Source organism: Heterodontus francisci, chromosome 14 (genome assembly GCF_036365525.1).
Source record: "Heterodontus francisci isolate sHetFra1 chromosome 14, sHetFra1.hap1, whole genome shotgun sequence".
Lineage (NCBI taxonomy): Eukaryota > Metazoa > Chordata > Chondrichthyes > Heterodontiformes > Heterodontidae > Heterodontus > Heterodontus francisci.
In genome coordinates, this window is record NC_090384.1 from 110214475 (window position 1) to 110227874 (window position 13400).

General features: G+C 48.1%; 2 protein-coding genes across 6 annotated transcripts in view; one reads left to right on the top strand and one right to left on the bottom strand.

Moving 5' to 3' along the window:
- sirt3 (sirtuin 3) overlaps positions 1-2898 on the bottom strand; it is a 72930-nt gene extending 70032 nt beyond the window's left edge. For 3 of the 4 annotated variants that reach the window (XM_068046765.1, XM_068046764.1, XM_068046763.1), the window contains exon 1: positions 2484-2898. In XM_068046765.1, coding sequence (XP_067902866.1) covers positions 2484-2749 — 266 coding nt within the window. In that variant the 5' untranslated portion in view covers positions 2750-2898. Of the gene's footprint in view, positions 1-2404 lie in introns of all 4 variants that reach the window. The other variant, XM_068046766.1, reaches the window with a different exon arrangement.
- The window catches only part of psmd13 (proteasome 26S subunit, non-ATPase 13), a 69454-nt gene continuing 58626 nt past the window's right edge, over positions 2573-13400 (top strand). The window contains exons 1-3 of one of the 2 annotated variants that reach the window (XM_068046770.1): positions 2573-2916; positions 4400-4478; positions 4565-4599. In XM_068046770.1, the coding sequence (XP_067902871.1) occupies positions 2822-2916; positions 4400-4478; positions 4565-4599 (209 nt within the window). In that variant the 5' untranslated portion in view covers positions 2573-2821. The remainder of the gene's footprint in view (positions 2917-4399; positions 4479-4564; positions 4600-13400) is intronic. The other variant, XM_068046771.1, reaches the window with a different exon arrangement.

Consider the following 13400-nt stretch of genomic DNA (forward strand, 5'->3'; position numbering starts at 1 on the left):
CACATACCCAATAGACCGAAAGACCTTGCGATAGTGCAAGAGGATAAAAGTTCAAATAGAGACCACAGCAGTTGGGGAGGGTTTAAACGAGCTTGTCAGGGGGTCGGGAACCTGAGGGGTAGCTCAAATTGTCAGGAAGTAAAGCTGGTAACAGAAAGTAGAAAAGTAGCAAGTAAAATTAGACGGCAGCCGAAACAAAGGCGAGAATCAACTTGGCTTAGAATGCAGAATAATGTCAAGACAAGATTAAGGGCACTCTACCTGAATGCATGCAGCATTCGCAACAAGGTAGATGATTTAAAGACACAAATAGAGGTAAATGGGTACAATCTAATTGCTGGAAAGGTGGCTACTGGGTGACCAAGACTGGGAACTGAATATTCAAGGATCTTTGACATTTAGGAAAGATAGGCAAAAAGGAAAAGGAGGTGGTGTTGCGCTGATAAGGGATGGGATCAGTACATTAGTAAGGGAGGATCTCAGATCGGAAGAACAAAATGTGGAATCTGTTTGGGTAGAGCTAAGAAACAGCAAGGGGAAGCAAATATTGGTAAGAGTTGTTTATGGGCCACCAAAAGTAGTGGTAGTATGGGGAATGGTATTAATCAGGAGATATATGAATTTCAGTGCCGGTGTGATGCTAGGTAGATAGGCTGTACGTCCCAAAGACTGGCACCAAAATAGAGCCGAGACTGAGTTCCTTGCAGGGTAATTTGCTAGTGCTTTGGGGAGGGTTTAAACTAACTTGGCAGGGGTGTGGAAACCAGGAGCAAATATCAGAGGAATACCATAGAGTCATAGAGTTTTGCAGCAGAGAAACAGGCCCTTCAGCCCATCGTGTCCGTGCTGGCCATCAAGCACCTATCTATTCTAAAACCATTTTCCAGCACTAGACCCATAGCCTTGTATGCTATGGTGTTTCAAGTGCTCATCTAAATACTTCTTAAATGTTGTGAGGGTTCCTGCCTCTACCACCTCTTCAGGCAGTGCTTTCCAGATTCCAACCACCCTGAGTGAATTTTTTTTCCCTCAAATCCCCTCTAAACCTCCTTCCCCTTACCTTAAATCTATGCCCCCTGGTTATTGACCCCTCCGCTAAGGGAAAAAGTTTCTTCCTACCTAATCTATCAATGCCCCTCATAATTTTGTATATCTCAGTTATGTCCCCCCTCAGCCTTCTCTGCTCTAAAGAAAACAACCCTAGCCTATTCAGTCTCTCTTCATAGCTGAAATGCTCCAGCCCAGGCAACATCCTGGTAAATCTCCTCTGCACCCTATCAAGGATCCTCACATCCTTCCTAAAGTGTGGTGACCAGAACTGGATCCAAACTCCAGTTGAGTCCTAACCAGAGCTTTATAAAGGTTCAGCATAACTTCCCTGCTTTTGTACTCAATGTCTCTATTTGTGAAGCCCGAGATCCCTGCCCATTCTGTTAACCTATCCATGTCCTGTTGCAGGCGGTTCATATTGTCCTCACTCTTTGCCACTCCTCCAAGTTTGGTGTCATCAGCAAATTTTGAGATTTCACTCTATATCCCAAGATCCAAATCATTTATACCTATCAAAAAAGCAGTTGTCCCAACACTGACCCTTGGGGAACACCACTGTCTACCATCCTCCAGTCTGAAAAACAACCATTTATTCTAACTCACAGTTTTCTGTCCCTGAGCCAACTTTTTATCCAATTGGATAGTGTCCCTCCTATTCCATGGGCTTTAATCTTGTTGACCTCACTTTTATGTGGTACTTTATCAAATGCTTTCTTAAAATCCAACCTTTTCGTCAACCTTCTGTTACTTCATCAAAAAATTCAATTAGATTTGTCAAGCATGATCTGCCATTTACAAATCCATACTGGCTCTCCTTAATTAACTCAAACCTCTCCAAGTGCCTGTTGATTTTTCCCCCTGATTATTGTTTCTAAAACCTTCCCCACCATTGATGTTAAACTGTAGTTGCTGGGACTGAATGGCACAGCAGGCTTGATGGGCTGTTTGGTCTACTCCTGCTCCTATTTCTTTTCCCGTTATGTCCTTGTGTAGACTAGGCCTTTATTTCCTGGACTTTAGAATTATAAGAGGTTGATCTCATGAAACATATAAAATTGTTGGAGGGCTTGACAGGGTGTTCCCCGGGCTGGGAATTTAGAACACAGGCTGTGGATAATGGGCAGGCCATTGCAGACATTGCTCCCTCAGAGGGTGGTGAGGCTGTGGAATTCTCCAGCACAGAGCTGTTAAACTCAGTCTCTTCAGGACAGACTTGGACAAACTGAGGGAATTGGGGATCGGGCAGGAAGGTACAGAGGAGGCAAACATCAGCCATGATCTTATTAACCGGTGGAACAGGCTGGAGGGGCTGAATGGTCTCCTGCTGCTCCTCACTGTGGCTATCGGTGTTTACCTCTTGCTGTGCACCGACTCCGCTCAGCAGCTCAGCAACCGTCACCGTCACCGTCCAGGGAGGAAATGGCGTCACTTACCGTAACTGGACAAAGAGCAGCGGCACCCGAAACCGACCCGACACCGGGGGGCGGGGGGGGGGGGGGGGAGAGAGAGAGGACGGTTCAGTGTCCTGGAGTTCGTCGTTTCGGTTGTTTACGGTACCGGAAGTTTCCACTGGACCGGGTTGAGCTTCCGGGAGTTGCCGAGCGGAGAAAAAACCGAGAAAGAGAGCGACCGAGAGCGGGGAGAGAGCGACCATCCGGAGCGGGGAGAGAGCGGGAGCAGAGTGACCGAGAGCGGCCATCCGGAGCGGGGAGAGAGCGGGAGCAGAGCGACTGAACCTGAGAGCCGGGCCTCGGACTCCAGTAACGGCACCATGCGGGATGTGAGCGGCTTCCTGCAGCAGCAACAGAGCGTGAGCGGGGAGCTGGGCCCAGAATGGCAGCGCATGGAAGAGCTTTACAACAAGAAGTGAGAGCGGGGACCCCCCCCCCTTACCCCGACACCCCCCCCTTACCCCGACACCCCCCCCTTACCCCGACACCCCCCCCTTACCCCGACACCCCCCCCCTTACCCCGACACCCCCCCCCCTTACCCCGACACCCCCCCCCCCTTACCCCGACACCCCCCCCCCTTACCCCGACACCCCCCCCCTTACCCCGACACCCCCCCCCTTACCCCGACACCCCCCCCCTTACCCCGACACCCCCCCCCCTTACCCCGACCCCCCCCCCCTTACCCCGACACCCCCCCCCTTACCCCGACACCCCCCCCTTACCCCGACACCCCCCCCCCTTACCCCGACACCCCCCCCCTTACCCCGACACCCCCCCCCTTACCCCGACACCCCCCCCCTTACCCCGACACACCCCCCCCTTACCCCGACACACCCCCCCCTTACCCCGACACACCCCCCCCCTTACCCCGACACACCCCCCCCCTTACCCCGACACACCCCCCCCTTACCCCGACACACCCCCCCCCTTACCCCGACACACCCCCCCCTTACCCCGACACACCCCCCCCCTTACCCCGACACACCCCCCCCCCCTTACCCCGACACACCCCCCCCCTTACCCCGACACACCCCCCCCCCCTTACCCCGACACACACCCCCCCCCTTACCCCGACACACCCCCCCCCTTACCCCGACACACCCCCCCCCTTACCCCGACACACCCCCCCCCTTACCCCGACACACCCCCCCCCTTACCCCGACACACCCCCCCCCTTACCCCGACACACCCCCCCCCTTACCCCGACACACCCCCCCCCTTACCCCGACACACCCCCCCCCTTACCCCGACACACCCCCCCCCTTACCCCGACACACCCCCCCCCTTACCCCGACACACCCCCCCCCTTACCCCGACACACCCCCCCCCCTTACCCCGACACACCCCCCCCCTTACCCCGACACCCCCCCCCCTTACCCCGACACACCCCCCCCCTTACCCCCCCCGAGTAGCTAATCTTCCACACCCATACTAACACCCCATTCTGGGGAGCTGGGACACCCCCCTCCCTGCTGCAGACTGCAGACTCCCACTGAGTCACGCCCAGAGCCTGGGCCTCTTGGCTTGTGTTGCTCTGAGGCCTCCGGTCCGGGCAGTGAGTTCCCTCCCGACACCAAGACCTGGAGTTGCAGTCCCGGTTGGCCCAGGGTCTGTGTCTTGGTGTCTGAAAGACAAGTGGCGGGGGTGGGTTCCTGGGGGGGTGGTCTCGGGGGCTGGCTGCTCTGTCGGGTGGGGGGGTTTCCTGGGGGCTGGTTGCTCGGTTGTGGGAGGGAGGGGGGGGGGGGGGTCTCGGGCTGGGTTTTGGGGAGATTTGGAACACAGTTGCTGCAGTGACTGGTGTGTGATGACTGATTGCTGGTTCCCTGGGAAAGGCAGTGGCTATTTCTGATGTGTGTCTCTCTCTCCACTTTATAACTGTGCTCTTGTTTAAACACAGACTGTGGCACCAGCTGACTGTCCAACTGCACAACTTTGTGCAAAATCCCTGCTTCGCTTCAGGTGATGGTCTGATCAAGGTATGTGATTTCACCACTACATCTTTCAATGCAAACATTTTAATGCGTCTTTTCTACATTATATAATAAAACCGTTTCTTTTGCAGCTGTATGAGAATTTTATTAATGAATTTGAACACAGGTAAGAAGTTAATTTTAATTATGGGTATAGCTTATAAGTTAGCTGCTGTTGAAAATTCACAGCTAAGAAGGAGGCCATTCAGCCCATCTGTTCTGCATCAGCTGTGTCAGGGCAATCTCAAACTAATCTCACTGTCTCTGCTTTTCTGTATCTTTCCCTGCTTCAAATATTTATCCACGTTTCCCGTCAAGAACATTAAATAGTCTCTGCCGCATCCTCTCATCTCTATCAAACCAGACCGTACTTCAGAAAGCTACTGCAAAGCAATTTCTCAACCTTTATTCTTACTCTGAAAATTTGATTTAATTTTGAAATCCATTATTAAATCTCCTCATATCTCCAGTCTCTCATAACTAGTTTCCATCCCTGGCATCATCCTAGGCCAATCGGGACAACGACTCCAGGTCTTGGTGTCCGGAGGGAACTCACTGCTCAGACCAGAGGCCTCAGAACAACACAGGCTGAAAGGCAAGAGAGGAAGAGGGCCCGGGCTCTGGGCGTGACTCCAGTGGGGTATTTGTGTGGGTGAGGAAGAATACTTGCTGCTCAGGGTGGGGGTGTTTCTAAGGGGGGGTCCCCATTACCCAGAGTGGGGGTGCTGGTAAGGGTGGGGTGTGGGTAAGTGGGGGGGCCCCGGGGTTGGGGATATGGGTAAGTGGGGGGAGGTCCTGGGGTGGGGGGGTGTAGGTAAGGGGGGGGGGTGGGGGTAATGGTGGGGGGAGATCCTGGGGTGGGGGAGGGTGTGGGTAAGTGGGGGAGGTCCCAGGCTGTGGGTAAGGGGGGGGGGGGAGTGTGGGTTAAGTGGGGGGGGGGGGTGTTTCTAGAGGGGGGGAGAGGGTGGGCCCTTCTGCTATCTCCACCCCGACTTCCCTTAACCTGGGATTCAAGCCATCCGAGCAGGCAATTACGTACCCGAAGCATAGCCTAAGCCAGCTTTTCCTGTACATCCTGCATATCAATTTTCACCCTATCCATTACCTGTACCATTTCCGCTTCTCATAGAATTATAGAAAGTTTAAGGCACAGAAAGAGGCCACTTGGCCCATTCTACTGATATTTTGGCAGCATCCTCTTAGTAAGCACTGTTACAAAGCCCTCATTAAGTATTCTAGCCTTGCCCTGTGCCTCTCAGCATATATCACTTTCTTTGCCCCTAATAGGACCCACTCTGCCTCTTAATACCCACTTACTATTTCCATGCCAAAGATTTTTATGTTGACTGCCATTCTCATATTGTCTCTTTGCCAATTGCATTTACCTCTTCACTTCCCCTCTTAATCTATTCTATTTGGTCTGTGTCTCACTTGAACAATTCACCTGACCTGTTAATTGTATGTCAAATGTGTTTATTTATGCAGGGAGGGCATTAATTGGAGTTTCACTTGAGCACATACAAAGACACTTGACCTCATGGGACTGCTCCTAGGCCTGGCCCATCAACAGGTGCAGGCAGTTGAGGTCATTCAGCCTGACTGCCTGCCTCTTCCGTGGCTGCGTCTGCATCCAGTTATCCCTGGAGAGGAAGCACATGGTGTCCGTTGGTATGCTTGAGGCCTTCTGTGACCGGTGGGCACTGGGGACTGGAGTGCATCACCCCCCCCCCTGGAAATGTGACTTTAGTCTGATTAGAACCATAGAAATGTTACGGCACAGAAGGAGGCCATTCTGCCCATTGTGTCTGCGCCGGTTGAAAAAACTAGCTGCCCAATCTAATCCCACCTTCCAGCACCTGCTCCATAGCCTTGCAGGTTACAGCACTTCAGGTGCATGTCCAGGTACCTTTTTAAATGAGTTTAGGGTTTCTGCCTCCACCATTCCTGGCAGTGAATTCCAGACACCCACCACCTTCTGGGTGAAAAGATGTTTCCTCATGTCCCCTCTAATCCTTCCACCAATCACCTTAAATCTGTACCCCCTGGTAATTGACCTCTCCCCTGGGGGAAACCGGTCCTTTCTGTCTACTCTATCTAGGCCCCTCGTAAATTTGTATACTTCAATTAAGTCACTCCTCTCCTCTGAGGAAAACAACCCTAGCCTATCCAATCTTTCCTCATAGATCGACTTTCAAGACCTGGCAACATTCTTGTAAATTCCCTCTGTGTTCTCTCCAGAGCAATTATGTCCTGCTTGTAATGTGACCAGAACTGTACGCAATACTCCAACTGTGGTCTAACCAGCATTTTATACAGTTCCAGCATTACATCCCTGCTTTTGTATTTTATACCTCAGCCAATAAAGGAAAGCATTCCATATGTGGCCTTCACCACTCTATCTACCTGTCCTGCCACCTTCAGGGACCTATGGACATGCATTCCAAGGTGTCTTACTTCTTCCATCCCTCTCCATATCCTCTAGTTTATTGTGTATTCCCTTGCTTTATTTACCCTCCCCAAATGCATTACCTCACACTTCTCTGGATTGAATTCCATTTGCCAATTTTCTGCCCACTCACCCAAACCATCGATATCTTTCTGGGAGTCTACAGCTGTCGTCCTCACCATCAAATACACGGCCAATTTTTGTGTCATCAGCAAATTTCCCAATCATGCCTCCCACATTTAAGTCCAAATCATTAATATATACCACAAACAGCAAGGGTCCCAACACCGAGCCCTGTGGAACACCACCGGAAACAGTTTTCCATTCGCAAAAACATCTGTCGATCATTACCGTTTGTTTCCTGTCACGGAGCCAATTTTGGATTCAACTTGCCACATTCCCCTGTATCCCATGGGCTGTTATTTTTCTGACCAGTCTGCCATGTGGGACCTTGTCAAATGCCTTACTAAAATCCGTGTCGACTACATCCACTGCACTACCCTCATCAATCCTCCTTGTTACTTCCTCAAAAGAATTCTATTTAGTTAGTAAGACATGACCTTCCCTTAAATCCCTGCTGACTATCCCTGATTAATCCCTGCCTTTCTAAGTGGCTGTTTATCCTGTCTCTCAGAATTGATTCTAATAATTTACCCACCACAGAAGTCAGACTGACCGGCCTATAATTATTTGGCCTATCCCTCACACCCTTTTTAAACAATGGTACAACATTCGCAGACCTCCACTCCTCTGGTTCCTTGCCTGCAACTGGTGAGGATTTGAAGATGATCCTCAGAGCATCCGCTATTTCCTGCCTGTCTCCTTTTAACAACCTGGGATACAATCCATCTGGCACTAGTGATTTATCCACTTTCAAGGATGTCAGACCCTCTAGTACTTCATCTCTCATGCTTATAGTTTCTAATATTTCACACTCCTCCTCTTTAACTACACTGTCTGCATCATCCCTCTCCTTTGTGAAGACAGAAACAAAAAGCTCATTAAAAACCCTGCCCCTATCTTCTGCATCTACACATAAGTTCACTTGTACATGTCTGATAGGCCCTATCCTTTCCTTAGTTATCCTCGTGCTCTTAATGTACTGATAAAACATTATTTGGTTTTCCTTGATTTTACCTGCCAATAACTTTTCCTGTCTTCTCTTTGCTTTTCTAATTTCCTTTTGTACGTCACCCCCACACTTTCTGTACTTGAGGCTTTTTAAAGTATTAAGTTTTTTGTGACCATCAAGCTTGCTTTTTTCTGCTTTATCTTCTGTATGCTTCTAGATTTGGCCATACCGCCCTTTATCTTTGTGGGGACATGTCTACACTGCCTGTAGAATCTCGCTTTTGAATGTCTCCCACTGGTTTGCCACTGATTTTCCTTCAAGTAGCTGTATCCAGTCCACTTTCGCCAGATGACCTCTCAGCTATGAAAAATTTGCCTTCCCCCAATTTAGAACGTTTACTCCTGTTTTATCTTCGTCCTCTTCCATGATTATGCTGAAACTAACTATTATGGTCACTATCTCCAAAATGGTGTCTCACTGTTACTTCATGCACTTGCCCAGCTTCATTACTGAAGACTAAATCTAGTTTGCGCGCCCTCTTATTCAACTTGTTGTGTGCTGGCTAATAAAGTTCTCTTGAATGCAGTTCAAGAATTTTGTGCCATCTATGCTCTTCACGCTGTTTGTATCCTTTTGATATTAGGGTAGTTGAAATCCCCAACTATTATTGCCCTATTATTTTTGTGCTCAGAAATTTGCCTACATATTCTTCTATCTCCCTCTCACTATTCCGGGGTCTATAATACACTCCTAGTAGTGTGGCTGCCCCTTTTATATCTGAGCTCAACCCATATGGCCTCATTTGATTCATTTAGCGTATCATCCCTCCTCACAACTGTAATTGATTCCTTAACCAATAATGCTGCACCCCTTCCTTTTTATATCCCCCTCTTTCCCACCTGAAAACTCGATATCCAGGGATGTTGAGCTGCCATTTTTGCCCCTCTTTAAGCCAAGTTTCCATTACAACAATGCTGTCGTGTTGCCATGTGTCTATCTGTGCCCTCAGCTCATCGGCTTTATTTACTATAGTCCTTGCATTTAAATAAATACCTTTTAACACTGCCAAATTCCTGTGCTATACACTTTTTAACCTTTACTTCTGTCTGTTAGAGTCACTAATTTTCTGCGTCCTGTTCCCTGCCCTGAAATTGTCCTATCCGAAACCGCCCTAAGGTTCCCATCCTCAGAAGCACTAGCAAACCTTCCTGCAAGGATATTCATCCCAGTCCTGTTCAGGCGTAGACCATCTGGCTTGTGCAGGTCCCACCTTCTCCAGAACCAGTTGCAATGTCCCAGAAATCTGAAGCCCTTCCTCCTTCACCATCTCTCCAGCCACGCATTCATCTGGTGTATTCTCCTATTTCTATACTCACTGGCACGTGGCCTTTGGAGTAATCTGGAGATTACTACCTTTGAGGCCCTTCTAATCTCTCTCTTAGATGGGTTTCCTTTAAATTGTTTTTTTTTTGCCTGTTGCAGTCTATTAGTGGTGCCCTTTCAGAAGGGGCACATAGTTCCTCTTTATTAACAACCTCCCAGTTGGTCTAAAAGAACTATAAAGGGACACTTACTGAACCTGGTGTGTGCTTGTAATGTTTCACTCTGTAAATAAATGTACGATTGGCCAGCTTGCTTTCTGGAATAGAACAACATTCATCATTCACTTTTTTTTGTTTCATCAAATCTCTGTCTCCCCACCCCGGCCACTGCCCCTGTTATCCAAGGAGCCCTGGCTTTGGTTTCCTTACCTGTCCCTTTGTTTGGAATGTATCCAGCCTGTACCTGAAACATCTCTTTAAAGATCACCCATTGTTCCATTACAGTTTTTCCTGAAAGTCTTTGGTTCCATTTTACTGTGGCTAGTTCCCCCTCATCCCATTGAAGTTAGCCCTCTTCCAATTTAGAAGTTCGACTTTAGGTTGTTCCTTGCTCTTCTCTATTACTAATGAGTCTTTCTGATATGATCACTCTTACTCAAGTGTTCCCCCAAAGACACTTGGCCCACACATTCCCTAGTACTTGATCCATCAATGCCTCCTTCTTAGTTGGACCGAAAACATACTCGTCAAGGAAATTCTCTTGAAAACATTTCAGAAATTTCGCTTCCTCCTTACTCTTTAACGTTATCCCAATTGATATTTGAGTAATTCAAGCCCCCACAGTATCACCACTCTAGTTCTTACACAGCTCTCTGATTTCCCTGCAGATTTGTTCTCTCTCACTATTTGGAGGCCTATAGAATACACCCAGTAGTGTGATCATCCCCTTTTCGCTTCTCAACTCTAACCAAATGAATTCTGTCTTTGCCTGCTCAAGCACATCTGCTCTTTCCAACATTACAATGTTTTCCTAATTAGTACTGCCACCCCACCTCCCTTTTTTTTTTCCCTTCCTTATCTTTTCTGAACACTTTGTATCCTTGAATGTTAAGTGCCCAGTCTTCACCATTTTTAAGCCATGTTTCAGTTATTTCTGCTATTTCATATTCCCACACAGCTATTTGTGCTTGTAGCTCACCAGTCTTCTGCACCACTCTTGAGTTTACAAAGGTGCATTTTAAACTTGTCATTGTATCGTCGTAATCCTTCTCAGTCTGCTGCTATCTAATATGGTACTACTTCCTTCTCTAGTATTGTCAAACACACTCAATTTGTTGTGAACTTTATTCCTCTTTTCTACTTTCATATGCTAGTGCCTATCCCCCTGCCAATTTAGTTTAACCCCTCCCAACCACATTGGTCCCAGTCCTGTTGAACTGCAACCCATCCCTTTTGAATAGGTGCCTCCTGCCCCAGAGCTGGTCCCAGTTTCCCAACAATCTGAAGCCTTCCCTCCGGCACCATGCCTCAAGCCACATGTTGATCCTCCCTACGTATTTATACTCTCACTAGCACTTGACACTGGGACTAATTCAGCGATTACTACTTTTGAGGTCTTTAACTTCCTCGATAGCTCCTGAACGTCTGGCCATGGGATCTCAATACCTGCTCTCTGTCGTTGGTAACGGTGTGTACCACAACTTCTGGCTCACTCCCTTACCGCTGCAGAATGTTCTGCCCCCACTCTGTGATGCCCTTTACCATAGAATCATAGAAAATTTACAGCGCACAAAAAGGCCACGGCCCATTGGGTCTGCACCAGTCGAAAAACAAGTCACCCAGCCTAATTCCACTTTCCAGCATTTGGTCCGTAGCCCTGCAGATTACGGCACTTGTGGTGCATATCCAGACACCTTTTTAATGAGTTGAGTGTTTCTGCCTCTACCACCCATTCAGGCAGTGAGTTCCAGACCCCCACCATCCCCTGGGTGAAAAAAACCTTTCCTCATCTCCCCGTTAATCTTTCTACCAATCACTTTAAATCTATGCCTCCTAATCACTGACCTCTCTGTTCAGTAAATAGGCCCTTCCCATCCACTGTATCCAAGCTCCTCACAATTTTGTACATTTCAATCAAATCTCCCTTCAGCCCCCTCTGTTTCAAGGGGAACAACCCCAGCCTATCCAACCTTTCCTCATAGCTGCATTTTTCCAGCCCTGGCAACATCCTCATAAATCTCCTCTGTACCCTCTCTAGTGTAGTTACATCCTTTCTGTAATGAGGTGACCAGAACTGCACACAGTACTTAAGTTGTGGCCTAACCCATGATTTATACAGTTCCAGCATAACCTCCGTGCTCTCATATTCTATACCTCAGCTAATAAAGGAAAGGATTCCGTATGCCTTCTTAACCATCTTACGTTGGCACCAGGGAGGCAACACACCATGTGGGACTCACTACTGCCAGTACAGAAGTGCCTTTCTGTCCCTCTAACAATTGAATCCCCTGCAACGACTGCATTTATACTCTTTGCTGTTCCCTCCTGTACAGTCCTTTGCTCATTGGTGCCCTGGTCTGGACTGCACTTATTCAAGGTATCATTACTCTCAGCAGTCTCCAAAGCTGAGTACCTTTTTGAGAGTGGCACATACCTCGAAGACTCCTGCACCTCCTGCCTCTTCCTACTTGTCTGAATGGCCACCCATCAACTATCCTGAAGTTTCTCTGCTTGTGGGGTGACTCCCTCCTGGAATATACAATCCAGGAAACACTCCTGTTCCTGATGACTCCAGCTGCCCCTCAAGCTCAGAAATCCTGAGTTCAAGCAGCTGGAGATACTTCCTCCATGAAGTGCCCTGAAGTTCCCACATGGTGCAGGAATTGCAAGCAACAGGTCTCAGCTGCCCATCCATGATCTTAAAGAAAAACTACTCCCTCTTTTAGAATCTAGTACCTTGTATAAACTATTAATTTTAAATAATGCCTTTAGACATGCTCTATGCTAATATTCTTCATACTAATTCCATTACTGTTATTACTTACCACGATTGAGAGTCAGTCATTTACGGCAGAGAAGCAGGCCATTCGACCCATCGAGTCCATGCTGGCTGTCCACAGAGCTATGCTGTCAGTCCCACTCCCCAGCTTGAGTCCCGTAGCCCTGCAAGTCTATTTCTCTAAGGTGGCCATCTAACTTCCTCTTGAAGTCATTGATCATCTCCACTTTAGCCACCCTTGTGGGCAGAGAGTTCCAGGTCATTACTACCCATTGCCTAAAATAGTGCTTCCTCATATTCTCCCTGCATCTCGGCCTCAAAACCTTCAATCTGTGTCCCCTAGTCCTTGTTCTATTAGTTAATGGGAATAGTTTTTCCTTGTCTAACATATTCAAACCTGTCATAATCTTGTGCACTTCTATTAAATCTCACCTCCATCTCCTTTGTTCTAAGGAGAGCAAACCCAGCTTTTCCAAACTAACCTTATAACTAAATCCTCCATCCCTGGAACCATTCTGGTAAATCTCCTCTGCACCCTCTCAAGGACACTCATATCCTTCCTGAAGTGTGGTGACCAGAATTGGACGCTGTGCTCCAGTTGGAACCTAACCAGAGCTTTTTAAAGGTTCAGCATAACTTTCCTGCTTTTGTACTCAATGTCTCTATTTATGAAGCCCAAGATCCCATATGCTTTACTAACCACTCTCTCAATATGTCCTTCCACCTTCAAAGATCGAGACACATGCACCCCCAGGTCCCTCTGTTCCTGTACACTCTTTAGAACCATTAAGTATATATTGCCTCTCCCTATTCCTTCTGCCAAAATGCATCTCCCCTCACACTTGTCAGTATTAAATTCCATCTGCCACCCCTCTGCCCATTCTGCTAGCCTATCTATGTCCTGTTGCAGGTCGTTTATATCATCCTCACTGTTTGCCACTCCTCCAAGTTTGGTGTCAGCAAATTGAGATTCAACTGTATATTCCAAGATCCAAGTCATTTATATCTTGCAAAAAAAGCAGTTGTCCCAGCACTGACCCTTGGACAACACCACTGTCTACCATCCTCCAGTCTGAAAAACAGTCATTTA